At 32.0% G+C, this 7,500-nt stretch overlaps 1 protein-coding gene across 1 annotated transcript in view; it reads left to right on the top strand.

Moving 5' to 3' along the window:
• LOC122258845 (potassium voltage-gated channel subfamily KQT member 1) overlaps window positions 1–7,500 on the top strand; it is a 648,767-nt gene that overhangs the window by 627,973 nt on the left and 13,294 nt on the right. The window contains exons 13-15 of the mRNA XM_086531293.1: window positions 825–952; window positions 2,607–2,703; window positions 3,047–3,265. Coding sequence (XP_086387419.1) covers window positions 825–952; window positions 2,607–2,703; window positions 3,047–3,265 — 444 coding nt within the window. The remainder of the gene's footprint in view (window positions 1–824; window positions 953–2,606; window positions 2,704–3,046; window positions 3,266–7,500) is intronic.

The following is a 7,500-nucleotide window of genomic DNA, read 5'->3' as shown; positions in this document are numbered from 1 at the left end:
TAAAATGTAAGAAAGAAAGGAAAAAAAGACAAACAAGACTCTGGCTAAAGAGCTGACGAGTTGGCGAGGAATCTTGAATACGTTTTTTGCCTCAGGTTGGTAGGCCTGATCAGAATCTTCAACAATGATTTAGTTGTTTTTGCGGTGTTATCCAGATTATCTGATTATTTTTTTCGGAAATTTGCAAAATATTCACAGCTGTTATTCAGATCATTCGATTCTCCGTTTTCGAAAATTCGAAAATATCTACTTTAGCCTTTCGTAGGAAATCCTGGTAAAGATTTTTCGCCAAAGATACTTTAATCAGAGTACAAGAAGTTATACTTAGCCCTTCTAATCTCAGAATGTTAGTTCTAGGTAAATAAATAATATATATGTCATGTATAAATAATTAATTTCATGTATTAAGAATGATATATGAAACTTACCACATCGCACTGGGATAACTGTAAGACATATCTATATGATGAATAGAAGCAACAGAAGACTGCTGCCCGTATGCAGCTTACAGCAATCACGTCCCTGGAATCGCTACACCCTGGCTGATAGAACTGCAGTGTATTTTCTAACCGTTTTAGAAGTGCAGTATTCGCAAAACAGTTTGCTTCCTGACATGGATTTTGTCTCCATTTTGACCCGAACCTCTATCGTAAAAGAATATATTTAAATCAGATTTTTTTTTTGTATCAAGAAACGGTCAGTTCACATTATTAAAACAAAAAGCAATGTCGATAGTACTCACATACTAAATACGGTTGGAAAATTAGCCTTCACGCCCTTGTCGCCCCTGTCCTAAACTATCGTACTCTCTCTCCCTTCTTCAGATTAGGTACTTCCTTGCCAGACGTAAGTTCAAAGAGGCCCTAAAACCCTATGATGTAAAAGACGTTATTGAACAATATTCCTCGGGTCATGCAGATCTCCTTACAAGAGTTAAATACCTGCATGGGAGGTGAGTTAGCAAATCCAGCTTTAAGAATCCGAAATCGGTTTAGAGTAGTCCGCCTAGATTCGTAAAATATGCATCTCGTTTTCTCTCTCTCCTTATTTTGTTTCACAGAGAAGTATCATTTGGACTTGACGGAAGTATGTGATGACATACCCTCCCTTTTTCCCTCAAGTTTGATGTATGCAGTTATGCTACAGATATGTAATACATGTTATAAATGGAAAGTAGTCCCTGGGTCTATGTGCTTTAACCTGGCATGTAAGCAGATCATGATTTTGCGAATATGACGGATGCTGTACAAAGATCAGTTTCTCGGCTGTTTTACGAATTATTTGGGCGACATTAGAAATAACAAATATATGACGGTTTTTCACACCATAACTGCTTCTTTTCCCCATATTATTTCATTGAAATGAACATTGATTCTACACAGTGTATGAATTTATTGGGCACGTTCTTTCGCCTATTTCAACACTCTTATAATCATTATTCCTCTCGAAACTAGACCATATAAGTAACAGTAGAAGTAGCCTTGCAATATCCTTAAACTTTCTTTTCTTTCTCACTCTTCTTCTTTTCTCTTATAATGTGCATGGCATTCTGGGGGTACCGAATGGGTAGCTATTTGAATGTTAGTTTCAATGTTGAATTGTTCTCTACATCTATATTTGTTTACTTTCTTTTCTCCTTATTTGATCTTGCATAATTAACCTTTACTTTAATAAGATTCCAGATTGATTTCCTATCCTCTTCTTAAGCGCCGTGTGTGTAGCAGGAAAGAAATGTGTGTATAGAAATACTGCAATGGAATTTTCTTTTATTTAATCAAATAAAATAGGGATGGAAGACTACTTCGATGCCAGGGCTTAACATTAAACGATTTATAAAAAAAACAAATACTGCAGACATAATTCACCATAGACATTACGACATACAGAGTAATTATGTGAAAATGGAGATACAGTTCCAGCCTATGATACCCTTTCCATAATATTTAAATTACTGTACTTTGAACACATGGTTAAATTCTGACATGACGACACGTTTTTAGCTGACTCATGGAACAAGACATAGGCTTACTTTCTTACTGACTTGTTATATATATGTTCTATTGACATCTTAACTGCATGATGGAATGAACGCATGCAAAACCAACGATATATTTGTTGTTAAAGCATGACTGCATATTTTTCCCATGTATATTTGATGGTGTTTGTTTTCAGTATGTATAAAAATATACCTCGCTATACTAGCAGTGTAGAGGATTAAGCAGTGCAGATGCATTGCGTAAATAGCTGAATCATGGATGCGATGTCCTTGAATGTGAGTTAGGAAATTCACCCTTACAACAATTTCCACACAATCTATTCCCTACACATTGATTCCATCTCTTTCTAACCCTTTGACTACGTCTTCTATTGAACTTATTGTTACATACATACATATGTTAATAGCTAGAAGTATTGTTGAATATGTAAATATATGTATACTATACCATTCCGAATCTTTGAAATGCTTCTCAAAAAATATCAGACTTTTTTTTAGTCTTAATTAGCCTTTAATTTGTTGCCAGCAATATAGAATTTTGACTACATAGCTAAAGAAGTACATCCAGTGATCGTGATTATGTGTTGACGCTCTCCACCCATACCTCCAGATTAGACCAGATTCTCGGGAAGCAGGGGTCAAAAGCCAAGGATGTTTACGAGTCGAAAATCTGCCTTGCGTCTAGGATTGTCAAGGTAGAAAGACAGGTGAGGGAAAGGGGCTTAACGAGATCTACCTCTATTACTTTTTATTAAGGTTGTGTGTATTTTTATTGTGTTTTTTTTATGAGTCATTGTTGTGGAAATGTGTGTTTTGTAGAACTAGATAATATGCGAATCGGTTGTCGTTTTTTCATATTCGATTTATTAAAATCAAAACTGATAGTTTCCGTAAGAAATGTATTTATATACTAGTATGTTTTTGCCTATTAAAAATGCTGATGTTTGTGAAAGAAAAAATATATATATTATCTAAATAATCTTCCTTGGTAGTGAGCATTAAAAAATATAAAACAATGCCACCCTAGTACATTGCGAAACCCACTTCCAGGTCGACGATATTGAATCCAAGTTGGATCAGCTGATCGACCTGTACATGGAGGACCGCAAACGTCTATTAGCGCTGCCTTCAGCTGTCTCCTCTGTGCCTCTTGCTACTCCTTCTTCTGCGCCGCCTCCGGGTTCCCCAGACAGCAACAGCAGTGGCCCGACCACCTCTCACGCCCCTGCCTCGGGAACCCCGCTGACAGCTCCGTCGTCTTCCCTTGCTGTGAGTTGCCGATGAGTAATTTTACCATTTTGGTGTTCTGAGTGTTCTTCGTCTATGGGCGTTTTGTTTACCTTGAAGTTTGTTGTTGTTTGTTGAACTGAAGGTAATGTTTAATTTCATTTTAAGGAAGAATGTTGAGGGAGAATGTTTCCCTACTGGGGATAGGAAAGGATATATTCATTGTGTGTGTGTGTGTGTGTGTGTGTGTGTGTGTGTGTGTGTGTGTGTGTGTGTGTGTGTGTGTGTGTGTGTGTGTGTGTGTGTGTGTGTGTGTGTGTGTGTGTGTGTGTGTGTGTGTGTGTGTGTGTGTGTGTGTGTGTGTGTGTGTGTGTGTGTGTGTGTGTGTGTGTGTGTGTGTGTGTGTGTGTGTGTGTGTGTGTGTGTGTGTGTGTGTTCAACTGCTTATGTTTGTATGCAAATATATGAATACTTTATGTCTCGTATATGAACTTTGAAAGAGAAAGGGGTTTCAAATGAAAATACAATTCATATATAGACAGATATACTGAAATTGCACTGAAATGCTGAAACAAAACAAGAATCTATTTCAGACTGAAAATGGATGTTTGTGCGATCTATATATCTATTTAGATTTAACAAAATAATCATATGTTTGTCGACTACTGAATGAGTTATAGTTATTACTAACACTAATTTTGCATGGCCACCCTAATGCAATCTAACATATGCAAAGCTCATCCACATGTTTACACATAGTTTATGGACAATTGACACTTACAGCATATTCACGCAAACACGCACGCTAACACTGGTATGTACAATCATGCCCATATGCTATACACACAGACACACATGTATGCATATATTCTAAATAGGTTTATGCATGTATTTATTCATAATCACCAGTATGCACACACGTGGATAACGACATGTGCTTTGACTTATTATATGCATAGACTACTGTGGATATTTCTCACCCTCTCTCTCTCTCTCTCTCTCTCTCCGCTCATATATATAATATATACCGTTTTTCTGGATATTTCTCACCCTCTCTCTCTCTCTCTCTCTCTCTCTCTCCTCTCTCTCTCACCCTTCTCTCTCTCTCTCTCTATCTCGCCTCCTCTCTCTCTCTCTCCTCTCTCTCTCTCTCTCTCTCTCTCTCTCTCTCTCTCTCTTCTCTCTTCTCTTTCTCTTCTCTCTCCTCTTTCTCTTCTCTCTCTCTCTCTCTCTCTCTATCTCTCCGCTCTCTTCTCTCTCCCTCCCTCTCTACCTCCCCTTTCCCTCCTTCCTCCCCCACCACCCTCCCTCTCTCCTCTCCCTCCCCTCCCCTCCCTCCCTTCCTCCTCGCTCCCTCCTTCCTACTCCCTTTATCCTTCCTCCCTTCTCACTTTTCCTTCCTCCCTCCTTCCCTCTCCCTCCCTCATATTAAAATCCTCCTCCCTTCCTCCCTCTCACTCTCTCTCTCTCTCATATTTATATAAATATATATTTTATATATATTATATATATATAAATATCTATACATAAACCATCTATATGTGTACCCACACATACACACACCCACACTCACGCACACCACACACACACACACACACACACACACACACACACATATTATATATATATTATAGACATATTCATATATATGTGTAACACACCATACACACACACAACACTAACCACACACACCACACACACACAAACACACTCACACACACACATATTATATATTATACATACATATAAATATACTATATATATATACATACCTATATATTATATATTCATATTATATAATATATATATTATATTATTATATTTATAATACACACACATTGTGTGTTTGTGTGTGTGTGTTGTGTGTTGTTGTGTGTGTTGTGTGTGTGTGTGTAGAAAATATATACTATTATATATATATATATATATATCTATTCTATAATATAAAAATATATATATATTTATATATATTATATATACACATACATCATATATATAATATACCATTAAAGTTTTATAACTAATTTATCTATCTATATTATCTATAATCATCAAAATCTATCTATCTATCTATCTATCTATCTTTTATCTATCATAATTATCTATATAATCTTTCAAATTTATTTATCTTATAAAATATTTAATATATATATTTTATATATATATTTATATGAGTGTGAGTTGTGTTGTGTGTGTGTGTGTGTGGTGTGTGTGTGTGTGTGAGTGTTATGTAGCTGGGTGGTGGTTCTGCGAGTATGTATGTGTGTGTGTGTATGAGTGATGTGAAAGTGTGGTTGGTGTGTGTGTGTGTTGTTGGTATACATAATTATATATATATATATATATATCTATATTATTATATATTATATATATATATATCTTCTAATGTACACATTACTTATATACCTATATAATATATATTATAAATATATATATATATTATATATTATATACATGCATTTATATATATATATATATATATATATATATATAATATATATATATATATATATATACATAGTATATACATATATATGTTTATAAATAATATATATAGATATATATATAATATTATATATATATATATATTTTTTGGTGTGTGTGTGTGTGTGGGTGTGTGTGTGTGTGTGTATGTATATATATATATATATATATATATATTATTTTTTTATATTATATATATATATATATACTATATATATATATATATACATATTTATACATATATATTACATATTATTACATATATATATATATATATATATATATAATATATGTATATATATATATATATATATAATCTATTATAGATATATATTAACACACACACACACACACACACATTATATATTATTTAATATATTATATATATTTATATATATATATTATATATATTTAATAAAATATATATATATATATATATATATAAGTATTTATATATATTATATACATATATTTACATATATATATATATTATATATATAATATATATATATTTATATAAATATATGTTATATATATTATATATATATTACATATATATACATATATATATATATATATATATATCATATTATTAATATATATATATTATCTATAATATATATAAATATACATAAATATATATACATATAATATATATACATATATATATATTTATATATATTTATATTATATATATATATATATATATGTATATAAAGTGTGTGTATGTATTATCTATATATATATATATATATTCTTTATATATATTATTTATATATATTGTATGTATGTATATATATATATATAATATATATATATATATATATATAATCATATAGAAATTTAAAATTATATGTATGTATGTATATAAATATCATATATCTATAAAAATATATATATATATATATTTATATAAATATTATATATGTATATAATTTAATATATTTATATAAATATATATAAATTATATATATTATATTCATCTATCTAAATCTATTTTATTTATCACACCTTTTCTCTCTCTCTCTCTCTCACTCTCTCTTCTTCTCTTCTCTCTCTTCTCTCTCTCTCTTCTACTCTCTCTCCTCTCTCTCTCTCTCTCTCTCTCTCTCTCTCTTCTTACTCTCTCATTCACTCACTTCTCACCCCCCCCCCCCCTTCCCTTATCCCTTATGTAATGTACCTCAGCCTTAAACATTTCACACAAAGAATTAGTGATTAATGTTGTAAAATAGCGTTTAGTTTGTTTAATACGAAGTCAATAGGTAAATAGGAGTATATTGTCTGACATTTGAATTTATAAGCACACACTGCCAGTCGCATATTGAGGTATATTTAAAGACTTCTAGTGCCTGGAACCTTAATTATCTCCTGATATGTGATAGATTGCAATAGTTGGTCTTTTGCTTTCCGTTAGCATCTCCTCTGTTTCAGGTTGTCTCATACCTCTACCTGAGAGCGTTGAAGATTACATAGATCAACATTATATTACAGATATAGCAGACTTATGGCAATCCATTTCTACCATGATGTTGCTCTTTAGTGCACAAGAGAAATGAGTAAGGTAGAATACCCTTTTTAGATTGCCATATTTTCTGTTTCAGGTATTGCCATATAAATGAGTTTCTTGATAGAATGTAGTTTTTTATCAGAATGGAAACTTCTGTATGATTGAGAGGGCGCAATATCAGTGACCAACTCAATCATGCCTCTCTAAACAGATTTTTAAACCAAAATTGATGTGATGTGCCTACATTCTAAATCCACCACTGCAAATTATATTCAGTTTAAGA

This window comes from Penaeus japonicus, unplaced genomic scaffold, assembly GCF_977035675.1.
Source record: "Penaeus japonicus unplaced genomic scaffold, GWHDUDI00000001_assembly GWHDUDI00000035, whole genome shotgun sequence".
NCBI lineage: Eukaryota > Metazoa > Arthropoda > Malacostraca > Decapoda > Penaeidae > Penaeus > Penaeus japonicus.
Note: the sequence above shows the minus strand (reverse complement) of the source record. Positions and strands in the feature narration are given on the sequence as shown.